The 24,175-nt window shown below is 48.8% G+C and overlaps 1 protein-coding gene across 3 annotated transcripts in view; it reads right to left on the bottom strand.

Moving 5' to 3' along the window:
- The window catches only part of ATF6 (activating transcription factor 6), a 1,455,481-nt gene that overhangs the window by 119,873 nt on the left and 1,311,433 nt on the right, over nt 1–24,175 (bottom strand). For all 3 annotated transcript variants that reach the window (XM_078686796.1, XM_078686788.1, XM_078686804.1), the window contains one exon: nt 9,473–9,584. In XM_078686796.1, the coding sequence (XP_078542922.1) occupies nt 9,473–9,584 (112 nt within the window). The remainder of the gene's footprint in view (nt 1–9,472; nt 9,585–24,175) is intronic.

Raw genomic sequence — 24,175 nt, 5'->3', positions numbered from 1 at the left:
CACCTGGTTAAAGGGAAAGGTTAATCCCATTCATAAAAACAACATTCAAAGATATTCATCATTAAGTCTTTATTCTAAAATTAAGCATGACAGAATGAGCAAAAGAAACATGATTTAGCTTAGTCACTACCTATTACCTAAAAGGGGGCAAAATAGATTATTATGCTACACTAACTTAGAACACCTCACCTTAGAAGTGTGTCTCTTCATCTCTGCAGTTGAGCTGATCCCTCTCTCTCTCTCGCTTTGTCTTCAGTACGCTCGGGACTCTGCTCTCCCTCTATGGCTCACGAATACACGTCTGCACCGCTACGCCTCGTCTATGCTGCCATGGTTCCAAAATACTCGAACCCTCTTCTGGACTCGGTCTCTGCCACTCCTGTATGATGCCACTACAGGACCCTTAATCACTTTCCTTCTTCGTTCTATCAGTTTCAATTAGCTGATGGTATCAGTCTCTCTGCACCAGCCTTTGGACCAACTTCTTCTGTCTACTCCACACGTTTCTTTCTCTCTCTGTCTCACTGCTCGCTCCTTGATAATATAGAGCTCTCTTCCTCTATGGAAAATTCCGGTATTAGGCCGACTCCCACCAAATTCCTGTACCAGTCCCCCGGCTCCCTCCGCATCCACAGTGGCCACCTGCGTATTGCGTTTGGAACCGAGGAGACAAACACATTCCTTCGATAAGGGCCAGTCTTGACCGGTTCCTCACTAGCAAATAACAGGCTAAACTCTGAACACTACCTTTACCCAGCAAGCGCCTCGGACAGCCGAGGCAGAATCAAAGATGGCTTCTCTCTAGCTTTCGGGCCTGTAGGCCCGAAAAGACGATAAAAGGCACTAAACCCTGTCAAAGTACATAGGTAAGCCCTACAAATGAACGCAAATGCAACTAGGACTGAGATGGTAGTGGATCATAGTCACCACCAGTCTAGAAATAGAGCAAAATTACCCTGTCGCTACAGCCACGCAATGGAAACATTATACATGGCAGGACAGCCCACTTAGTCGCGTGCTTTCTCTGTGCCAAAACATTGAAGCGGGGTGGACAGCCCTGTCCAGTTTGCCAGAAGCAAATCCAGATGGTGGTTAAAACATTCATCGCTTAGCTGTGTCTCTGCAGAGAAATGGAAGCTGTCTTGGGTCACTGCCAGGAGCAGGAAGGTGTAACTGAAATGGGCCACACAGTACCTCGTAACGGCCACATCTTGATTTTATCCCTGACATCCCAAACACCTGAGGCATTGCTTTTTAGTATTTGCGGCCTGTTCCAAAAGCCTGTTGCATGTTTGCAAGTTGTAGTGTTATCTATCGAAACGAGTGCTGCCTAGAATTTGGTCGTGTAAAGTTTGGATCACGCAGAGCTACATCCCCAAGCATTGCAACTTGTTTGGCTATCTGTCCTGTAGAATGGATCAAATTTGTTTGCCCGGATACTTAGTGTGCATTTCACCGTCTTCTCTGGTATAGCTCAGTGTTTCAGAAAACCTATCCTGCACTCACTGCCCACCTCAGAATACACTGTGCTTGTTGTCACTGTCTGGGAAGCAGTCATTAGGTATTAGCACTAGGATGTTATTGGGTGATTCTGGAGGCCCAGCCCAGTTTGTAGTGTTCACTTTTAATACATTGACCCATGGAAAGTGCTTTGCATTGTATGTAGTAGTAAAACCAAACTTGATCAAAAAATGTCTTTTTGACTAGCATAGCTTGCTGGCCAATCGAAATAGTTCCCTTTTGAGGTAATCAAATCAAACATTTTGAGTGCTAGTGGGATATATACAACATCACATTTTCACAAGTTTGTGAGAGGGTAACATTATTTAGACTATCAGTACTCAAACCTTTCGGGCAAAGCATGAAACATGAAAATGTTATTAGATGGGCACAACAGCATGCATCACAAAACTAAAAACACGCTGGAAGTAAGCAATTGACTTTAAATCTGGCATTGGCCACCCATTAAATGCCCCGTTAGTAAATGAATGGGACGCTACTTTATTTCTATATAATCTAGGACCCTCCACATTGTTTGTGTATGGACGTTTGCTGTGTTGGCTTGTTCACCTTTGCTCTATTCATCTCCATTTACAGTGCCATTTCTCTGCAGGGCCACTGTGCCACTTACCCATGAGAACAGCTATCACTGCCAAACTGTCGGAAGTACAGCTACCGTGAAGTGTCTTCACAGCATTGTGTGTTTGAGCAACTTCAATACCAAGACATGAATATGCGGATCCTTTTTTGATCACGTGGTTCCTGTTTACCAGAATATGTAATGTTTTTGTTATTACCAAGTATGCTTTTGACGTTTCAGCATCAGCTCATTGGCTCACAACTGCCTCAATGGTGGCTTTCCTTGTGATTGCCGTAATGTCTTGGAAAAAGGCAGACTGTGACATAAATAATAACAGAAGACATATGACTCATTTCATGCACAACAAACAAACAGCAATTGCTTTCATCAGAGCCAGACAGCCATTGCTGTCCACTGCATGCCATCTTCCCATTATTCATTACCTTTTCCACTTTTTGTCCGCATCATGTTCTTAAAGTGAAGGCCCACAGGGCAGCCTCTCCTGTCAATTTCAGAAGTAACTGTCAGCAATCAGCATGTAGTCAGTAATTCCAGTCCCACTTGAGGGGACTCGTCTACGAAGCCAAAGTTTCTTGATTCTGCGTAATCCAGACATCTGCCTTGAGGGAAATGGATAGGGGAGTCTGGAGGAGGAGGATAGAGGAGCATGACTGAGTTGTGAACATGTGAACCTCAGGAATGCAGACAGCGGCACCTTCAAATCAATAAGGAAATAAGATGAAGACAGTGCTGCTGATGGATTTGTTGTGATGGGGTGATTAGAGTTTTGTTGTGGTAAAAGTTGCAAAACAAAGAAAGACACACGGGAATGAAAGTGAATAAGACGCAAAAAAAAGGAAGTCATTTTCAGGCCTCGGTGTCAGGGAAGTAGAGCTCGTTCTCAAACTCTGTGAATTGAGACGGGAGTAGGTCAGCTAACAGAGAAGAACTTACGTCACCTAAGTCGGTGTCCTCTTCTTCCTGCATGCATTCATGTATTTTGTAATCTGGTGGTATGAAGTGCTGATTCATCTTGATCATTGTTAACCTCGCAACACATTTTTGGGCGAGAGGCAGGTCCTTTTTGAAGTTACAATGGCACCAGCAGCACTGAAAACATGTTCAGAAGACACGCTTGCGAGTGGGCAAGACAAATAATTTAGAGCCAGCTTGGTGATCAGTGGACATTGACCCATACCAATACATCAATGGATTCTTATCAATGTAGACCTCTGTTGGGTCATCCAGGTAGGCCTGCACCATCCACAAGGTTATCCTGGGGTTCTGAATTTTGCTTACCATGTGAGGCATTTGCATCAACACTGGAACGAGCAAACCCTTGATGAGTTATGAAATCCGCTTCCGACAATATTATGGCGGGCCTGTTGCAGGTGAGGATGATGATACGGTTGCTGGTGTCGGTAACGGCTGTGAGGGAATGTGACTGCCTTTGGCCACAGAAGTGGACCTTGACGCCAGATTGCCTGCTGATTCAGTAGTACTTCTGCCGGTTCTTTCTGTTTCCTGCCGCTCTTTTTCGAACCGAGTGGCTGACCGAGCTAGCCAATGTTTGTACTTTGAAAGATCTTCTTCATTAAAAGGAATGAATGCATTGCTGGACAATGCCTTTTTGTACCGTGGATCCAGAATAGTGGCACAAATGTAATGTTGTTCTGTATGTATTTTTTAAGCCTTTCATTGTCAACTAGGCGGGTTAATAAGCTCTCCGCCAACAGATACGAGTCTTGCTTGTCACTTTCATCTTTGAAGGTTGAAGACACCGCATTCAGTTGGTGCTCTAGCATGCGCAACAATGGGATAGCTTTGCCCAAAGTACAGTCCTCCCTGCTGACTTCACGCGGGAAGACCTCAAAAGGACGAAGAATGTCTGTCAGGCTTTTAACTAGGTTCCATAACTCCAACTCTAGCCTCATGTCTTTCATAGAAGAACCACGTCCAAAGACATACTCATTGATTACCAAGCACTGCTCAAACAGACGCTCAAGCATGTAGAAGGTTGAGTTCCAACGTGTTGCCACCTCCTGGATGAGTCCTTTGACTGGCACTCTACGGGCATGTTGCATGATCCTTGGCTGCTTACGGGCCTTAAAAGAATGGCTGAAATGTGTGCAGATTCTTCGGCAGGTGGTCAGTAACTTGCTGACTTTGTTTTCTTTTTTCAAGAAATCTAGCACCACGATGTTAATACTGTGCGCCAAACACGGCACTCTGAAGTAGTTACCATCATGCATGGCCTTAACTATATTACTGCCATTATCCATGGAAACATAACCAATCATGCGCTTTCTTGGATGCAGCCATTGAAAGACCTTACTTTGAAACTCCTTCAAAATGTGTTCTGCAGTATGAGATTTCTCCATGGCAAACATGGCTACTGTTGCATGTTTCCGACTAGTTTGAAAAACTATGTCACTGTCAACACCTGCATATCACTTGTCTCTAACCTGTGCAAAAGAGACCCAGTGTGCAGTGATGCACATGTAATCAAGAGCTTGGCAACTGGTCCACATGTCTGTTGTCAGGTGGATAGTGTGAACAGCACTCTTCTGCAAAGCTGCCCCAATCACCTCCAGCACATCTGGCAAAATAGGACCGGCTAGGAACCTTCCATTTAGGGCAGACTGTTGCCACAAATTCTCGAAAACCCACCCCTTCCACGAAAGAAAAAGGGAGAAGGTCCAGCGCTAACATTTTAGCCAGCATCGAATTATAAAGGCGTGCCGTTGGGTGGATGTGTTCAAATGGCGCCTCCGACCAAAACATATTCTTAATGGTGGTCTGGACCGTTTTACGTGATGATGATGATGCAGACTTCTTCAACCAAGTTAGGCTCATTGATGTACTACTTTTTCGCATTGGAGTCTCTCCCAGACTCCCAGTGTGCCTCATAGATTTTGCTGGGGTAGAGGGTGTGGCGCTACCACTGCAGTGATGCTGCCAGGGGTACTGTGTGCACCAGATAAAATGCTTCTGATTCTTCAACTCCCCCTGCACGATCTGCTCATCGTCATTAGAATCAGATGCAATATCAATGGATACATTTGGATTTGTACTTTTGGCTTTCCTCCTGATGTTACTTAGGTGCACCTCCCACTGGATGATGCGGTGTTTTTTGAGAGGACCTCTCTGGCCTCCGGTACCATAGTTGGTACCAAGCTTACCCCGACTAACTACTGCTTTACAAATCAAACAAATGACTAGGTTTTCCGCCTTTTGGCTAACACTAAAGAAATCCCAAACTGGGGAGTTGAGATATCTGGTGGTGGTGGTGGAGGTGCTACTTTCAATGCCAGATGAAGTGGAGGATGGGCGTGGGCGATTTTGACTCTGGTGTGCCCTTACAGTTACAGCACCACTACTTGAGGTAATGGAGATCGAGCTGGATGGAGGTCCCTGCCGGCCCTTTGGACGAGAAAATATGGCAGCTGTAGTAGGTCGTGTTGGTGTAGTAGTTACCGGTGTTGGTACCAGTGCCACGCCGCCCACATCCCGCTCAGCAGCTTTTCAGGATAGGGTAAAAATGTCTGTCTGCTGCATGCCCGCTGGGGCTGGAGTGACGACTGTGATGACTGGGTCATCGTCAGACTGTTCATCAGCAGCAGAATACACCACTTCTTGTTTGTCGTCATCACCCATAAGTGAAAGTCTTGCGGGAACCTTCTTTTTTGGCTAAGCTACCTTTGTCGGCTCATGGCGTGCCTCACTCTCAGACTGCATTGGTGGGTTCCAATCAACATCAAGATCCTCAGAAGGAAGGGGGCTTGAAGATGAACTTGTAGTAGCCCTCCTTGACCTTTTTCTTGCTGGGGATCTGGTAGACAATGGATCATCATCAGGAGCAGTGGCTTCCTCGGATGATACCTCCGCTTGAATCTCGATTTCCTGATGTGCCCCTACTTCTGGAGGAACAAGCATTGTGGGCAGTTGTGCCGCTCCATGCGCCTCTCCTTGCGCTTCTCCATGCTCCTCTCCATGCGCCTCTCCATGCGCCTCTCCTTGCGCCTCTCCTTGCGCCTCTCCTTGCGCCTCTCCTTGCGCCTGTCCTTGGGCCTGTCCTTGCGCCTGTCCTTGCGCCTGTCCTTGCGCCTGTCCTTGCGCATGTACTTGCGCTTGTACTAGTTGCACCTGTGGTTGTCGTTGCGGCTGTGGTTGTTGAACACTCGTCAGATGAGTTACACCCTGCGTTGATTGGATGCTACTTTCTTGCGATGAGCCAACATCACTGGTCGATGGTGATTGAGCAATTAAAGTGGCTGCCTCTGCAGCACTCATGGCCTTGGACCTAACTTGGCGTGGTGGCACTGAGCCCAATGAAGCTGAGGTGCTGCTCCCAGCTTAGTCCCCGGCGGACCCCGCTGCTGCCGGCGTCGATTTGTTTTTCCTCAAAAAATGTGCCGGTCGGCACACCAGTCTCCTTGGTAAGTGGCGCCACTTGCTTCTTCTGCTCCTTCTTACTGGCAGTGGCACTGGCAACTTTCTTGGTAGAGGAGCTACGGCCACCTTTTTTTTTGGCCCATCTTCTTCAGATGTCAGAACAGCAGGCCGCAGTTGCACGAGTTGCAGAGTTATCTGTGGCCAAACGTGACGTCACGTGACGTTGTGCTGCACATACCGCAGCAGGGCTTCTTCCTGGCACTGATGATGAGGCTGATTTGTGGTTCTCTTTGTGCACCTAAAAGCAAACGAAGCAAAAGAAACATCAGTTAAATAAATGTTGCATATGTCGTGCTTCAATTAAGTTTGCAACTAGGAATTTATTATTATTACAACACACCCAAAAACGGAAAGACCAAAAATACAAATTGCAAATTTATTTCTAATAAAAAATGTATTTTTACATTAATAGAAGAGAGACCACACAGAGAGAGTGGGTTCATGCACACTGAGTACCCCTGGGCATAATGGATGAAAGCAAGGCATACTGGGTACAGCAGGCCTATGGCACAAAGCACACTGCCTGGCTTCAAAACGACCTCCTGACCCCCACCCACATGGCCAGGCCCTGCCTGGACCAGGCCTCAAAATGGCCCCCACCCACATGGCCAGGCCTCAAGAACACCCCAAAAAAGCGAAAAACACACACAAATCACCCCAATCCAATGCCATCCATGCCATAAATAATGTATAAATTCAAGACACCCCACAGAAAGACTTGGTCAATGCACCACTGACTACACGTGGGCAAAATGGATGAAAGCAAGGCATACTGGGTTCAGCAGGCCTATGGCACAAAGCTCACTGCCTAGCTTCAAAATGGCCCCTTGACCCCCACCCACATGGCCAGGCACTGCCTGGACCAGGCCTCAAAATGGCCTCCACCCACATGGCCAGGCCCCAAATACACACCAAAAAAGCGAAAAACAAACATAAATCACCACAATCCAATGCCATCCATGCCATAAATAATGTATAGATTCAAGACACCCCACAGAAAGACTTGGTCCATGCACCACTGACTACACCTGGGCAAAATGGATGAAAGCAAGGCATACTGGGTACAGCAGGCCTATGGCACAAAGCACACTGCCTGGCTTCAAAATGGCCCCTTGACCCCCACCCACATGGCCAGGCCCTGCCTGGACCAGGCCTCAAAATGGCCCCCACCCACATGGCCAGGCCTCAAGAACACCCCCAAAAAGTGAAAAACACACACAAATCACCCCAATCCAATGCCATCCATGCCATAAATAATGTATAAATTCAAGACACTCCACAGAAAGACTTTGTCCATGCACCACTGACTACCCCTGGGCAAAAATGGATGAAAGCAAGGCATACTGGGTTCAGCAGGCCTATGGCACAAAGCTCACTGCCTGCCTTCAAAATGGCCCCTTGACCCCCACCCACATGGACAGGCACTGCCTGGATCAAGCCTCAAAATGGCCTCCACCCACATGGCCAGGCCCCAAATACACACCAAAAAAGCAAAAAACAAACATAAATCACCACAATCCAATGCCATCCATGCCATAAATAATGTATAAATTCAAGACACCCCACAGAAAGACTTGGTCCATGCACCACTGACTACACCCGGGCATAATGGATGAAAGCAAGGCATACTGGGTACAGCAGGCCTATGGCACAACGCACACTGCCTGGCTTCAAAATGGCCCCTTGACAACCACCCACATGGCCAGGCCCTGCCTGGACCAGGCCTCAAAATGGCCCCCACCCACATGGCCAGGCTCCAAGAACACCCTAAAAAGCGAAAAACACAGAAAAAATCACCCCAATCCAATGCCATCCATGCCCTAAATGGTGTTTAAATTCAAGACACCCCACAGAAAGATTTGGTCCATGCACCACTGACTACCCCTGGGCCTACTGGGCTTACACGCACCCCAAAAATTAAAATTAAAATCCACATATAACAGTGAGCTAATCAATTCCATGACATAAATGATATTTAAGTTCTACAAAAATCACAGAAACAGTTCTATCATGCACCCATGAATAACCCTGGGCCTACTGGATACTGTGCCTACCCAGAATATATTATTTTTAAAGTTGTGAAAAAGTTTAAAAATTGTATTTGCAGCAAGTGCAATGCCCCAAACAAACAACACCAACTTACTTGTAAACTCTCAAATCCAAAAGTAATCCAAAAGTGATCCAAACAAAAAGTCCTCAAATGCAAATATCCAGCAGCAGCCACAAAAAGTAATCTTCCAGCTCCAGATCCAAATGAAAAGTGACCAGGACATGGACAAAGCACTGGGAGGAGCCTGCTGTACAGGAACAGGAGTTGGAGACTCTGGGGCACTTCCTTCCACTCCCACATCCCCAAAAATGGACTCCTTGCACAAAAAAGTGCAGCCAAATGTCAATATGAGGACATTTCTTGTGCAGAATTGCAATGTTTGCAAGTTCGGGAAAGCGAGCTGTTCAAATCTCCCGCCGGATGTCAGCTGCGCATCGCATCTACGTGTTCGCAATTGTTTACTCCCTGACGTAGTCGCGTTCTTAAACTCTCGCAGTGCAAGATGGCGGGCCACTATGACGTACTCGCGGTCGAAAAGTCTTGCGCGATCACGCAACCGGATTCAAAATGGCGCAGCGCAGGCAAACTGGGAGGAAAAACAACTCAGCGAACTCAGAATCACGGTAAGTCAACGCCGCGCGCGCGAGATTGTATTTTTGATGTGCGACCAAGCAAAATAATCCGCCAGCTTGCGAATTGCGGATTTTTTGACAATTTCGCGCGATTCGCGGACCGCGAAATTGTCAAAAATTCGCAAATTCCGCAAGCGTAACTGATTTTCAGCCCATACTTAATCTTAACTAGAAGAGGCCAATTGATTCCTTATTTCAGACTTATGTTTCCAAATTACCACGATCTTGAAAGTAATGATAACATTTTAAACTCACCCTCCGAAAGGACACCACATAAAACGTATCTCCTCTCCGGCGCAGAGCTTCTAGGAAGTCTTGATAGCTTCTTGGTGATACATAATAAATTTCCAACTCACTCCCTGGGTTTCTGTCAATCAAGCAAAACAATTCACTTAAATAGTTGCAGCATTTTGATGGAATAGCAGACTGCAGCATATTTTGTCACTGTGGCACTATTGCATAAATAGTACAATCTATTCAAGATAGGCAATGTTATTTTACATTCTGCTATGATCTGAAAAATACATACTGGGAAAGAAGAATCTGAATGGTCTGCTTTTGCTCACAATTCAGACCTTGAAGTGTTTTTTCGGTGGTGTATAGTCTCTGCAATGAGGAAGTCATGAGTGAGGAAAGTTACTGCTCTTCATGTCTAACCGCAGCATTTCTTATTGTACGTTTTTATCAGTAAACTTTTTGGAATGATATAATTGATGAAGCTCTATACCTAGATATGAAGTACCCACAGGGCACAGAATTTGGCTGCAATTAATGGATACTATATACAAAGAACGATAGTGGTGTTTCCAAAACAAAATTTTAGAAAAACCCGCACATGCACTGTTATTGGTAAGGTAGATCCAGTACTGGACAGTGAATGGAATCTCTACAAGCGTTAGAGACGGAGTGCTACATAGACCAGTGTCCCCCACTACCAAGAGGAACAATACCCGTTAAATCAAAAGATTCCCGAGTATATACATGGACAGAAAAAAAGGGGTCAGGAGAGCACAATCCTACGATACAACCGTATGTACAACTGATATAGTATACAGTCAGAGTAACATATAACTTCAAATAATATCAATAGCTTCTCTTGTGTTATAGGACAAAAGGATAAATAAAGTTCATATTTCGTGTCATCATTTTCTTTATTTATTCTTGAAATAACTTCCGATTCATAAAACAACAGCCGACACGTGTTTCGTCTGTACTGTGGATAAGTACAAAGACTTTTTCAAGGCTCGTAGGATTGTGCTCTCCTGACCCCTTTTTTCCAATCAATGGATACTGATCACTTGGCAGAGCCTTTAGTCTAGCCCGGTAGGCAGTTCCGCTACCTCAGTATTGTCTGGAAATGCAGTAGACAAAGAGAGTGCCCAGCGAGACTAGGCTTTTAGCCATGCCAAGGAAGGAGCTCCCCCGACACAGTGCCTGCTGGTCACTTCTGAATACAGGGCCACTATGTTACGTTATGTTAGATATATTTGTATAGCGCATGGCTGCCCCTGCACCGGGGCATCCCAGCACTGGCGGACGGATGGCCAGAGAAGGTGGAGTTACACAGATGAAAAGACAGCCAGGTATATTCTGTTTCTAAATGCCCAAAAAACATGTGCGCACCATGCGCACACACCGTGGAGATAGATGGATGAAAACAGCCTGGTTTTGATCTGTTTTCTAAAAGCCCAATGATCTTGTGTGCTGCGTGCAACAAGTGGAATGGAGTTCCATAGGGCAGGGGCTAAAGCCCTAAAAGAGCGCCAACCAGCTCTGCTCCTACGCACCCAGGGAGTGCAAGCCAGATGAAGGTCTGAGGAGCGCAGTGCTCGCGCTGGAACATATAATGTACAGAGCCCCTGCAATATCTGGGGACCCTGGATGTGTAGGATCTTATGGGTGGTGCAGAGAGTTTTAAACTGAATTCTCTGTTCGAACTGCAGCCAGTGGAGACGGCGCAAGAGATGGGAGGTGTGACAGTGAAGTCTCTTAGTGACTGTTTTATTTTTACTCCAAGTAGCAGTCCATTGCAATAGGCGAGACGTGACAGAACCACCGATTGAATGATTACTTATAGAGTGGAAGCATAAAAATAAACAGAATGGGTTTCAGACCGCATAGATGGCCAAAGCATGTACCTGCCACCTTTTTGGTGTGAAGCTCGAAAGAGAGGGCTTTGTACATCAGAACCGCCAAGTTCTTGAGTACACTTTTTGGTTGAAGCAGAGTGCCGCAGGCCACCACTGATAGTCCCATTTATGGGTATCCCGGCCTACCAGGAGCACCTCCATTTTCGAGGAGTTAAGTTGTAAATGATAATCCGCCATCCAGTCTGAGATGGCCAAAACATCTGCACGGAATTTCAGTTGGTCTAGAGCTAGATTGTTGGAAAAAGAGAATATCAATTGCGTGTCGTCAGCGTATGATATCATATTAAAATTCCGCGCTTTAGCCAGGAGGGCTAGAGGGCGGATGTACACGTTGAACATCGTAGGGCTCAGGGCAGAGCCTTGGGGGACACCATTGCGGAGGAGGTAGGTGCTGGACAAGTAGGGAGGAGCAACATTAAACTTTTCATCTTGACCACCAGTGCGGGGCAATGCCTACAAATTACACCCTCAACTCAGTCATCCTCGTCCCAGTACCTCTCAGACACAGACTTCCGCCGTTCAAAACAAGTACTGAATGCAGGGTAAAGCTCTAATCCCTTCACCTACTAGGGCACAGCCTTGAACCATGTACAGCAATTACTGAGAGCAGATTTCCTTTGAGTATTTCTCTTTGTGGCTATAGTGGTACACCCTCATTCGGCCTCAAAACATTCATTATGCTCACTGCTAACTGAACAACTAAGGCAGTTGTTACCTGTCCTTGTCTTCATTTGCTGGTCAGGCTGTGGCAATCCCACTGCTAGACTCTTAGAAAAGGTCATGAATAGAAGGTGGTAAGATCACATACTGGTAAGTAACCCTTGGGCAAAGCTATGCTGTTAGTAAGGAGGAGGAAGCTAGTAATTTTGTTTGGCACTGCCCATCATCAATTGGTGCAGAAGTAGCTGGAAACCTCTGAGGGAGGGATTATTTTGCTCCCTAGCTTCTAATGCCAGGCCTAGGAAGCGTGACAGGTCCACCAAACTACAAACTGCATTACCCTACTGGTGAGGTGCAGAGGGATTTTTCCCTCTCTGGTCCTAATTTAGAAAGTCTAACCAAAAAGTAGCACATTTATCTGGTAATGTTTTTGATGTCTTTAGACCACAAATACAAAACATGCTGTTTGGGAAAGGGGCCATTCTTCACCCCTAAAGGGTGCTCGGTCCAGTGGGTGGGATGTGCTTATTTCACTACAACATGGTCTTAGCAATACCCCCTTCTCATGAAACACTTTCAAAAGTGGGCTATAAGGCAAAATTACCAGCTCCTATCAATCAACCACATTCTATGTCGAATGCATTGAATTTAAAGTCTGCGAATGTCTGGCGTTCCCACACCCAGATATCTACATACTTTAAAAATAAATTTACAAAACATTTAATGAAAGAATTTGAACCAATTTTTAATATGGACATATTGTGTGAAAGGTAGACATTAATGGCCCAAACTGATTTTTCCTTTTTGACCGCTCTTGCTTCCCCTGTCACAGAACCAGACTATACTTTATATTTTATCAGATTTTAAAATAAATGTTTTTATAAACAGATTTTATTGGGAGCCAGTTATGCAATCATATGTTCATACAAATATATTTTGGTGTACCAGTTCTACTAAACTCTGCCTTCACTGAGAGTGGTAAAGAAAACTCGTCTGACATGCTCCAATCAAACACCGGTAATGACACAGGAAGAAACCTATCTTTTATACCCTCATGTTTTGTGAGTAGTGTTCCACAGCAATCACTACCAATAGCCTTCTTCTCAAATCTGACACTGACCATTTAGTTTGACAGCAATAGCTGATCGATCAGTTGCTATATCGATCAACTTATTTCGTCTCATATGGCATATTTAAAATCTAATACCAGTAAGTCTAATCAACAAGTTACTTACCTATGGTAATGCTCTTTATGGTAGATCATGGGTACTCAGAAACTTTCTCTCGGGGGCCAAATTTACAGTGTGGTTTGTGGCTGAGGGCTGCACCGGTGGGGGCGAGGTCAGTGGGGGAGGGGGGCGGGTCTAGAGCAATAAAAAAAAAACGATGACCATGAGGTTGAACACAGGTCCCTGCAGTAGACGCCTTCGTCCACTAAGACACCAGGCCCAGCACACACACACACACCTCTCTCTCTCTAACCCTCTGTCACCCTCACTCTATCTCCCTCTCTCTCTCTGTCTCACTCTCTTTCTCTCTCCCTCTCTCTCTCTTACCCTCCGTCACCCTCACTCTGACTGTCTCCCTCCCTCTTTCTCCCTCCCTCTGCCTGTCTCCCGTCTCTGTCTCCCTCCCTCTTTCTCCCTCCCTCTGTCTGTCACCCTCTTTGAACCTCCCTCTGTCTGTCACCCTCTGTCTCCCTCCCTGTCTTCTTCCCTCTGTCTCCCTCTCCCTCTGTCTCAGTCTATCTCCCTCCCTCTGTCTCCCTCCCTCCCTCTGTCTCCCTCTCCCTCCATCCCTCTGTGTCCCTCTCCCTGTCTCCCTTCCCCCTCGGTCTCCCTCCTCCCTCGGTCTACCTCCTCCCTCTGTCTCCCTCCTCCCTCTGTCTCCCTCCTCCCCCTGTCTCCCTCCGTCTCCCTCTGTCTCCATCTCCCTCCGTCTCCCTCTGTCTCCATCTCCCTCCGTCTCCCTCTGTCTCCATCTCCCTCCGTCTCCCTCTGTCTTCATCTCCCTCCGTCTCCCTCTGTCTCCATCTCCCTCCTCCCTGTCTCCCTCATCGCTCTGTCTCCCTCATCGCTCTGTCTCCCTCCTCCCTCTCTCTCTGTCTCCCCCCCTCTGTCTCCTTCGCTCTCTGTCTCGCTCTCTCTCTGTCTCGCTCTCTCTCTGTCTCGCTCTCTCTCTGTCTCGCTCTCTCTCTGTCTCGCTCTCTCTCTGCCTCTCTCTCTCTCTCTGCCTCTCTCTCTCTCTCTGCCCCTCTCTCTCTCTGTCTCCCCCTCTCTTTCTCTCTCTCCCCCTCTCTCTCTCTCTCTCCCCCTCTGTCACCCTCACTCTGACTGTCTCGCACTCTCTGTCTCCCTCCCTCTCTCATCCTCTGTCACCGTCTGTCACCCTCACCTCTGTCTCCCTCCGCCTGTCTCCCTCCCTGTCTCTGTATGTCTCCCTTCCTCCCTCTGTCTCCCTGTGTCTGTCACTCTCTTTAAACCTCCCTCGGTCTGTCTGTCACCCTCTGTCTCCTTCCCTCTGTCTCCCTCCCTCACTGTCTCCCTCTCACCCTCGGTCACCCTCACTCTGACTGTCTCCCTCTCTCTCTGTCTCACTCCCTCTCTCATCCTCTGTCACCCTCTGTCACCTGTCTCCCTCCCTCTATCTCCCTCCTCCCTCTGTCTCACTCCCACTCTCGCATCCTCTGTCACCGTCTGTTACCCTCACTCTGACTGTCTCCCTCTCCCTCTCTCTCTCTCCCTCCCTCTGTCTGTCTCCGTCTGTCTCCCTCCCTGTCTCTGTATGTCTCCATCCCTCCCTCTGCCTCCCTGTGTCTGTGACTCTCTTTAAACCTCCCTCTGTCACCCTCTGTCTCCTTCCCTCTGTCTCCCTCCCTCTGTCTCCCTCCGCCTGTCTCCCTCCCTGTCTCTGTATGTCTCCATCCCTCCCTCTGTCTCCCTGTGTCTGTCACTCTCTTTAAACCTCCCTCGGTCTGTCTGTCACCCTCTGTCTCCTTCCCTCTGTCTCCTTCCCTCTGTCTCCCTCCCTCTGTCTCCCTCCCTCACTGTCTCCCTCTCACCCTCTGTCTCACTCTCCCTCTGTCTCACTCCTCCCTCTCCCTCTGTCTCACTCCTCCCTCTGTCTCACTCCTCCCTCTGTCTCCCTCCTCCCTCTGTCTCCCTCCTCCCTCTGTCTCCCTCTCCCTCTGTCTCGCTCCTCCTCCCTGTCTCCCTCCTCCCTGTCTCCCTCCTCCCTGTCTCCCTCTTCCCTGTCTCCCTCTTCCCTGTCTCCCTCCTCCCTGTCTCCCTCCCTCTCCCTCTGTCTCACTCTCCCTCTGTCTCACTCCTCCCTCCGTCTCACTCCTCCCTCTGTCTCACTCCTCCCTCTGTCTCACTCCTCCCTGTCTCCCTCCTCCCTGTCTCCCTCTTCCCTGTCTCCCTCTTCCCTGTCTCCCTCCTCCCTGTCTCCCTCCCTCTCCCTCTGTCTCACTCTCCCTCTGTCTCACTCCTCCCTCCGTCTCACTCCTCCCTCTGTCTCACTCCTCCCTCTGTCTCACTCCTCCCTCTGCCTCACTCTCCCTGTCTACCTCCCTCTGTCTCCCTCTCCCTGTCTCCCTCCCTCTGTTTCACCTCCCTCTGTCTCCCTCCCCCTCTGTCTCCCTCTCCCTCTGTCTCTCTCCCTCTGTCTCCCTCCCTCTGTCTCCCTCTCCTTCAGTCTCCCTCCCTCTGTCTCCCTCCTGCCTCTGTTTCCCTCTCCCTCTGTCTCCCTCCTCCCTCTGTCTCACTCTCCCTGTCTACCTCCCTCTGTCTCCCTCTCCCTGTCTCCCTCCCTCTGTCTCCCCTGCCGCTGTCTCCCTCCTCCCTCTGTCTCCCTCCTCCCTGTCTCCCTCCTCCCTCTGTCTCCCTCCTCCCTCTGTCTCCCTCTCCCTCTGTCTCTCTCCCTCTGTCTCCCTCCCTCTGTCTCCCTCCCTCAGTCTCCCTCTCCTACTGTCTCCCTCCCTTTATCTCCCTCCTCCCTCTGTCTCCCTCGTCCCTCTGTCACCCTCCTCCCTCTGTCACCCTCCTCCCTCTGTCACCCTCCTCCCTTTGTCACCCTCCTCCCTTTGTCACCCTCCTCCCCCTGTCTCCCTCCTCCCCCTGTCTCCCTCCTCCCCCTGTCTCCCTCCTCCCTCTGTCTCTCTCCTCCCTCTGTCTCCCTCCTCCCTGTTTCCCTCTCCCTCTGTCTCCCTCTCTCTCTGTCTCACTCTCCCTGTCTCCCTCTCTCTCTGTCTCACTTTCCCTGTCTCCCTCCCTCTGTCTCCCTCCCTCTTTCTCCCTCTCTCTCGGTCTCCCCTCTCTCTCTCTGTCACCCTCACCCTGACTGTCTCCTTCTCTCTCTCTCATCCTCTGTCACCCTCTATAACCCTCACTGACTGTCTGCCTCTCTCTCTCTCTCTCTCTCTCCCTCTGTCTGTCTCCCTCCCTCCCTCTGTCTGTCTTCCTACCTCTGTCTCCCTCCCTCTGTCTCTGTCCCTCTGTCTCCCTCCACCAGTCTCCTTCCCTCGGTCTCCCTCCCTCTGTCTCAGTCTGTCTACCTAATTCCCTCTGTCTCCCTCCCTCTCTGTCGCCCTCTGTGTCCCTCTCTCTCTGTCTCCCTCCCTCTCTCTCTCATCCTCTGTCACCCTCACTCTGACTGTCTCACATTCTCTCTCTCTCTCTCCCTCCCTCTGTCTATCTCGGTCTGTCTCCCTCCCTCTGTCTATCTCCCTCCCTCTGTCTGTCACCCTCTTTCAACCTCCCTCTGCCTGACACCCTCTGTCTCCTTCCCTCTATCTCCTTCCCTGTTTCCCTCCCTCTGTCTCCCTCCCTCTCTGTCTCCATCCCTCTTTCTCTCTCTCACCCTCTGTCACCCTCTATCACCCTGACTTTGACTGTCTCCCCCTCTCTCTGTCTGTTTCTGTCTGTTTCCCTCCTTCTGTCTCCCTCCCTCTGTCTGTCTGTCTCCCTCCCTCTGTCTGTCTCCCTCATCTGTCTGTCTCCCTCCCTCTCTCTGTCTGTCTCCCTCTGTCTGTCACCCTCTTTCAACCTCCCTCTGCCTGCCATCCTCTGTCTCCTTCCCTCTACCTCCTTCCCTGTCTCCCTCCCTCTGTCTCCCTCCCTCTCGGTCTCTTTCCCTATCTCCCTTCCTCTCTGTCTCCCTCTCTCTTGGTCTCCCCTCTCTCTCTCTGTCACCCTCACACTGACTGTCTCCCTCTCTCCTCCTCTGTCACCCTCTATAACCCTCACTGACTGTCTCCCTCTCTCTCTCGGTCTGTCTCCCTCCCTCCCTCTGTCCGTCTCCCTCCCTCTGTCTCCTTCCCTCTGTCTCCCTCCATATGTCTCCCCTCTCTCTCTCTCTCACCCTCTGTCACCCTCACTCTAATTGTCTACCTCTCTCTCTGTCTCACTCACTCTCTCTCTCATCCTCTCTCATCCTCTGTCACCCTCACTCTGTCTCCCTCTCTCTCTCCCTCTGTCTGGCTCCGTCTTTTCCCCTCCCTCTGTCTCCCTCCATCTGTGTCTCCCTCCCTCTCTCTTCTCCCTCTGTCTGTCACCCTCTTTCAACCTCCCTCTGCCTGTCACCCTCTGTCTCCCTCCCTCTGTCTCCTTCCCTCTACCTCCTTCCCTGTCTCCCTCCCTCTGTCTCCCTCCCTCTTTCTCCCTATCTCTCGGTCTCCCCTCTCTCTCACCATCACTCTGACTGTCTCCCTCTCTCTCGGTCATCCTCTGTCACCCTCTATAACCCTCACTGACTGTCTCCCCCTATCTCTCTCTCCCTCTGTCTGTCTCCCTCCCTCCCTCTGTCTGTCTTCCTTCCTCTGTCTCCATCCCTCTGTCTCCCTCCCTCAGTCTCCTTCCCTCAGTCTCCTTCCCTCAGTCTCCCTCCCTCTGTCTGTCTCCCTCCCTCTTTCTGTCTCCCTCCCTCTTTCTGTCTCCCTCCCTCTTTCTGTCTCCCTCTCTATATCTCTGTCTCCTGTGTCTGTCACCCTCTGTCTCCTTTCCTCTGTTTCCCTCCCTCTGTCTCCCCCTCCCTCCATCTCCTCCTCCCTCCGTCTCCCCCTCCCTCCCTCTCGCTCTCCCTCTGTCTCCCTCTCTCTGTCTCCCTCTGTCTGCCTCTCTCTCCATCCCTTTCCCTCCTTTTCCGCCCCTCCCTCTCCCTTTGTCTCCCTCCCTCTCCCTCCCTCCATCACCTCACCTGGCGTGCATGTGTGTCAGCCAGGGCTGAGACAGCTTCCAGGCTGCACCCGAGTACGTCACAGGTCTTTAAAAAAACACTTACTTGTTAATGAGGCTTTGTTGTATTTCACCTCTTCTTGGCGCCCCTGCATCTGCACTCTGAACTTTGCTGGAATCGCTCGGCCCCCATAGAGCGCTGCTGCAACCAGCAGTGTTTGCGGACAAAGGACACTCTTTAAAAAAAAAAGTTTATAAAACACAGGTAGGATGTCTGCAAGGTCCGCGGGCTGCCAAGGAAGGTTTGCCGGGCCGCTGGCGGCCCGCAGGCCGTACTATGAGTACCCGTGTGGTAGAAAGTCTAAATAACCCCAGATTCCTCACCTTTTGAATATTCCCCAGGCATCAGACTGAATTTGGAAATCTTTAGCAGTAACCAAGCGCACCAGTAGGTGGTGTTGTGCCACGTTACGCCAATGTTGTTCTACTTCGATGTATCCTGCTGAGTTGCATTTGTGCTTAAGTCTAGTCCTTCTGCGCCCTCAGGAGCAGAGCTCAATAACAGATTGGTTTAGAATAATCTGCGGATCTCTCGACTTCAAACCTTTTTATGTGGAAGAGAGTCCTGTTCACAGAATAAAGATGATGGGAGAATTGTTGAGGAATCTGTAGTTAAATGGAGTATGTACCAGAAAAAGTGTTACAGGAGTTAAGTAGCTTATTTTTCTGATCCATACTTTTATCTGTAGATTTCTCACCTTTTGAAAAGATACCAACGCTGTACCTCCTAGGTTGGGGGGGGGGGGGGGGGGCGGTTCTGTGAACTGGCTTAACCGAAGTCTTGTAGGACTGAATGGGCAAAGTGCCCAAACTGACAGACCTAGCTATCCAGTTAGTAATGCTTGTGAACTTTGGAGCGATGCCCACATAGCAGCCTGGTAGATATCCAGAACAGGCACTACAAGTGCCAACACAGTGGTAGGAGAACAGATCCGGTGCACACACACGTGTAGTATATAGTCGTGGTGTGTGAACTAAACTAAAGATTCTACTAAGAGAAAATAGTTGCTTCAAAAAAGAACGTAGGATATCGAGGTTCGTGTGAATAAAGTTTTTTATAAGTCAAGTAGTGGTCAGTACAGTAAAATAGTAGCCAGCCGACACGTGTTTCGTCACACCGTGAAGGATGTGTAACTCATCAGGGCTGCAGGGCTACAGTAGTGGCGAGATCGGTAAGGCACGGAGCGGTGGACATCTAACCCCGTCCGTGTGTGTACTGGGGGCGATGAACGTCAGGGAGCTGCTGAACTATCAGGCGAGGGGTGAGGGGTTCCAGGGCGAGTTGCGTCCTGGGCTTCGAAACGGTGCCTGAAACAAGGGAGGAGCGCACACGATACGTGCGTCTGTAAACGAGCGGCGTCCGGGTAGTGGTGGCAGCTTTGATTCCTGTAGAATGAGCCCACAAGCATTTTGAAAGCTGCTTTTTAGCCAGTGCATAGCAGACTTTCATGCAGAGTATGATCCGAGAGCTAGTCCTTCTTCTGCACTGCTCTTTTGCACTCCAGCAAATCCAATTGATGAGCTGATCATCGACACAGTTGTACCTGGTTTAGCTGAGGTAAAAATTGGAAGGTCTTTTAGGGTCTGGCCCGTGGTGTATCGATTTTTGGGAGGAAGGAGGCCTGGGCCCCAAGGACCAGTTAGTCTGCATGAAACATAGTGGGTTGACAGAGAAGGCTTTAAGCTCACTCTTCCGCCAATGTTTTATCATTTATTTATTTGAAAAGTTTTGTATAGCGCGGGCATGACCCCGGAGGGTATCAGAGCGCTTTACATAGTTATAAGTAGACAAAGGAAAAAAGGTAGGTGAGAGAAAAACATGGAAACAGTGAGGCAGTAGACAACAGGGTAAAGCAGAGATTGGGGTGGGCAAAGGAAGGTGGAAGGGAGCTGGCGAAAAGAAGGGCAATATACATCAAGAACCAACCATTATACATCAAGAACAAACCATTTGTTGATGAGAAAAAATGTTTTGAGGGTCAGGACAGCTATTCAATGGTCAAAAGGAGAACATATAAGGAAAGTAAGGCCCAAATGTAAGTCCCATTGGGGCATAGTGAACAGAGAAGATGGGATCATATGGTATATACCTTTCAAGAAATGCATCACAACAAGTCACTAAAACAAAGAAGCCTGATCGGGCAAACACAAAAACGCCGAAAGAGCCAATAAGTACCCTTTAACTGTGCCAAAGCAAAGCCTTGCTGAGCTAAAGACAATGCAAATAACAGACAGTGTCGCGTGAAGCAGGTTTATCTGCCAGTCACTGCATCAACTCAAAAATTTATCCCAACAGCAGGTGAATATTGATCTTGTTTAGGGACACCTGCCTGCCAAGACTAAATCACCAACATAGGGAGAGAGGTCAAAAGCAGTCAACTGCTGCTGCTCCATCCCTAAGCATGGCGGTGGAGACTAGACAAGCCTGGGTGCAGGACCTTGCCCTGCTGATGTGACTAAAGATCGTATCTGAAGAAGCAGTCTGATTTTAGGACAGATGCTCAGGCCCAGATATTCCAGATACCACACTCGCCTTGCCCAATCCATTGCCACTCAGATGTCTTGGGCCCGGGAGTGCCCAATCATCTTCTGGATTCTGGGACGGAGAGGTATGACAGGAAATAGTACAGGATTCCAGAGTTCCACTCTGAGTGAACTCTTGTCTGAGAGAGACACCTTGGAAACTTCAACGTTATAAGTGTCAACAGTGCTCGTTCTTGGCAGTGGCAAAAAGATCAAGCCATGGTTCTCTCCATTTGCAGAAGAGACCTTTGTTCCCCCTGTGGGTGTAATTACCATTTGTGATCCGCTAAGCACCGGCGACTGAATTTGTCCGCCCTGGCATTTATAGATCCCACCAGGTGCTTGCACCACCAGAAAAATCTCCTGGTGTTCATGTCACTTCCAGAGACATAGTGCCTCCCAGTACACAGTCCACAAACCCAACCAGTCCTGCTTGTTGGTGTACCACATGGCTGTGGTGTTGTCCGAAAGTAGTTGTCCAGCCTCCCTCTGATGTATGGTTGGAAGGTTTTCCATAGCAAATAGATGGCTTGCAGGTCCACAAGGTTGATGTGGAGCTGGGCCTCTGCTGGAGACCAATGGCATTGTTCTCCACCTCTCCCAAATGGCTGAAGCAACCCAGAAGGAATACATCAGGCACCACTGTCAGCTCTTGGTGCGCCAGGGAGAGGGATCTACCACTGACCTAGTTGCGGTTCAGCAGCTACCACTGCAGGTCTTCCACAGTCTCCTTCTAAATCTGGATTATTTTCTAATATAAAAATAATGTTATACACAGTTGTCCACACCTCCTTGATACATTCTCAACCAGAGGTGTTCTTCATTTATGGAAGGCGTAACACTTAGTCTTCCATTGCATAAAAGAGAGTGCCACTGATAGATACAGTTGTGTGGCCGTTTCACGTTATTGGTAAAAGTTTGAATAAACTCGAATAAGAGTTTACAGCACATAAATACGCTCTTTTCTTTAAAAAGATGGCTATTTAGAGTCACTATCAGGAATAGTTATCTATATTTCTTCCAGCATTGTGTGCTTGACCAGAGAGTCGATCTATGGACTAGTTTTTCCAAAAATTAACCATTCCCATAGCAAAGTAAGTTCTGAATAACTCAGCTCCTCTTCATCTTTTACTTTCTCTCATGGGGCACTAAGGTTTGACCTCTGATGACATATGCTACTACTCTCCTGCCCTCAGCTATATCAAGGCTGACCCTGCAAGGCAGAGACACCCTTTCTCTGCAACTCCTACACACAGGTGTTAGTTCTTAATACTGAGCTGATTGAGTATCAGATATCACACGCTAATTGTTAGTTACTTTTCGTGTATATACAGGGGTCTTTTTATCAATACATGCAAGGTCCTGAGGATGGTCTAACGGACAAGGACAACCTAGACTGAACCGTCAACTATTACACCTTTTCCTCGTATTATTGTACTACAGGCAAATTTGGGTCTGTGTAAACTCTTCAGATTGCCTACAAACATTTTGCAAAAAGGTGTTCACAACTGTAACTATGAAGACTATTTAACCTCATGCAACTTGTACTTCTGGCTACATTGTGTTGGTTTTCCTTTTGTACCCTTTATAATTAATGATTTTCAATCAATATATAAATTCAGGTTTTTGAATATATACACCCGTGTTTTTACCTATCTTTTCTAATTTTGTATCTCTACATTAATGATTTATTCATTGATAAATTAACAGAATTGTTCTTGGAGCATTCTAACTGGAAGCGACTTTGATAGAGCTTACCTGAATGTAATTTCGTAATTGTTAAAAATATATATGAACAAATCCCTTGTAGGCACACTTACCTGCTTAAGGACGAAGCTGTCATCTACCAAATATTGAGACAAGCTTTTAGAGGAAAACACGTGCTTCCCAAATGTTTCACTTCAATTCCCTGTCAGATTGAGTGGTAAGAAAAGGTGTTGGGTTGATCTTAATTGCTGAGGCTAGTATTATGAGGCTCTCTGGCATGGGACGCATCCAGAACGCCTCCGCACGACTCATCCTGGACATCCCCCGACACAACCACATCTCCGGACACCTAAGAGACCTGCACTGGCTCCCCGTCAACAAGAGAATCACGTTCCGCCTCCTCACCCACGCACACAAGGCCCTCCACGACCTGGGCCCCATGTACCTCAACAACCGTCTGACCTTCTACGCTCCCACCCGACAGCTGCGATCAACCAGCCACGCCCTCGCAGCTGTTCCACGCATCCGAAGAACCACCATGGGAGGAAGATCCTTCTCCTACCTGGCGGCCAAGACTTGGAACTCCCTCCCCATCCACCTCCGTCTGACCCAGGACCACCTCTCCTTCAGGAAGCAACTCAAGACCTGGCTGTTCGAGCAGTAGCGGACCCCTCTCCCCCAAGCGCCTTGAGACCCGCCGGGTGAGTAGCGCGCTATACAAATTTCTTGATTGATTGATTGATTGATGCTGAGTCAAGAATTCTGGGTCCTTCAGGGCTGGCTGATGATGTCATGCAATTTGATTCTTCAACGGCGGTCCATAACAGGGTTTCATCCGGGCTCTGAAAAGGTTCTGTAGGAGCCTGTGGAAAGGTCACGGTCCCTACCTCAGCGGGGAAACCTCCTCGCGCGGGTCCGACGTGTCTAACCCCGATTGCACCTTGTTCCCTTTCCCCAGGATTTCTCCCCTCTCTCATCCTCTGCAGGTACGACAGGATCCAATCACGACAAACGAGATACCGGAAGCAGTTCTCCCTGACCCCGGAAGTCCCACCCCCAGCTACGACCCGGAAGACAGAAAAGCCGACGGTCCACAGGAGACGAGGTTCCCATCAGCAGACTCGTGGCAGGAGACAGCAAGGAAGGAACCGGAGCGGAGAGCGAGCAGCGAGGAGTCGGAGAGTCGAGTAGAGGGAGAGGAGGAGGACGGCGACGTGTGGTCTGAGGACTGGTGGAGTCCTCAGGAGGTGGCTGGAGAGCGGCCGCGACTCACCAGGGAGTTGCGGCGGGCCACGTGAGTAACCGTCAACCTTCTCCGTGTGTCCCTTGTAAATATAGTTGTAATTATTGTATAAAGCTTCACAACCCTAAGCACTATAGCACTGTATATAGATAAATAGTTCCCCTTTCACCCCCTCGAACACCCTACTCACCCCTTCCCTCTATCGTCTGTCTCTTCCACCTCCCCGTCCGCCCCTTCCTCACCTTCGCACTTTCAGTATCCCCCCCCCACATCCCGGTGAAGGTGGTAGTATACGTTAATACACGAGAGTACATCGGTGTAGTCCACGGGACCAGACGACCCAGCCCAGCAGAGGGAGAGAGCACACCGCCCTGACGACCACAGCCCAGCAGCGGGAAGCGGCCCACTGTACTTTGCTGTTCGACGTGCTATACAATCCGGA

Source organism: Lissotriton helveticus, chromosome 1_1, assembly GCF_964261635.1.
Source record: "Lissotriton helveticus chromosome 1_1, aLisHel1.1, whole genome shotgun sequence".
NCBI lineage: Eukaryota > Metazoa > Chordata > Amphibia > Caudata > Salamandridae > Lissotriton > Lissotriton helveticus.
The sequence above is the reverse complement of the archived record's forward strand: the minus strand, read 5'-3'. Positions and strand labels throughout refer to the sequence as shown.